The sequence below is a fragment of the Egretta garzetta genome, unplaced genomic scaffold (genome assembly GCF_000687185.1).
Source record: "Egretta garzetta isolate BGI_Z169 unplaced genomic scaffold, ASM68718v1 scaffold799, whole genome shotgun sequence".
NCBI classification, from domain to species: domain Eukaryota; kingdom Metazoa; phylum Chordata; class Aves; order Pelecaniformes; family Ardeidae; genus Egretta; species Egretta garzetta.
In genome coordinates, this window is record NW_009260759.1 from 187,437 (window position 1) to 188,430 (window position 994).

General features: G+C 61.2%; 1 protein-coding gene across 4 annotated transcripts in view; it reads right to left on the reverse strand.

The window, feature by feature from the left end:
* HDAC7 (histone deacetylase 7) overlaps nt 1-994 on the reverse strand; it is a 53,078-nt gene that overhangs the window by 8,546 nt on the left and 43,538 nt on the right. For all 4 annotated transcript variants that reach the window (XM_035901429.1, XM_009646013.2, XM_035901430.1 and 1 more), the window contains one exon: nt 673-882. In XM_035901429.1, coding sequence (XP_035757322.1) covers nt 673-882 — 210 coding nt within the window. The remainder of the gene's footprint in view (nt 1-672; nt 883-994) is intronic.

The window sequence follows — 994 nt, forward strand, 5'->3', positions numbered from 1 at the left end:
CAGCGACTGGGGGGCGATACCCAGCGACTTGGGGGTGATACCCAGCGACCTGGGGGCGATACCCAGCGATCTGGGGGCGATACCCAGCGACTTGGGGGCGATATCCAGCGATCTGGGGGCGATACCCAGCGACTTGGGGGCGATACCCAGCCTTGCTGACACCAGGGGTGGCTGCAGCTCTCATCCCTGTCCTAGCAAACTGCCCCAGGCTGGAGGAAGGTACAGAGGTGGTGCCCGTGTCCGTACTGACACAGCACCCCTTTATGGAGGTGGCTCTCGGGGGCTGATCTGAATCTTCCCAGGCCCAGGATGCCACCAGCTTTGCCGGGTTTGGGCAAAGCCTCCAATAGGAGACACCACGAGATGAAATTAAAAACTGCTCCAAATCGCAGGGCAGGGATCTCTGCGGGCTGCCTGCACAGGACTAATTGCTAACTAACTCAAAGCAATTAAGCTACGGCTGAAGACAGGGACAAGGCTGGGAACTCCACCTCTCCCAGCCCGCTCCCGAGCCTCTATGAAGGCTTCAAACCACCCCAAGGGGCTCCACGCAGCTTGAGGCAGCCAGAGAAGCCACCGTCCCTTTTCCCCATGGAAAAGTGCCCGGAAGGGAGAGGGCTGCTTCAGGCACCCCTCCCCAGGGCTCTCCCATCCCTGCCAGCCCTCGGGTACCTGCTGTAGGACCAGTTCCTCTTGAGGCTGCATCATCTTCTGCGTCCTCTCGGGCTCCTTCACACTGCTCCCCGGCCGCGCGGGCTCCACGCGCGCTCTCGCCAGGTCACTGCTCTCCGCCCCGGCCTCTGGGAGCGTCCCCTCGGCCTCCATGTCCTCCGAGGAGGGGATCTGCCGTAGACGGGGCTTCTCGCTGGATTTAGCCATGCGCTGCAGCCGGAGGGGTGAGGAATCATAGAATCACTTTGGTTGGAAAAGCCCTTTGAGATCATCGAGTCCAACCTTTAACCTAATCCTGCCATCCCACCACTAAACCCTGGCC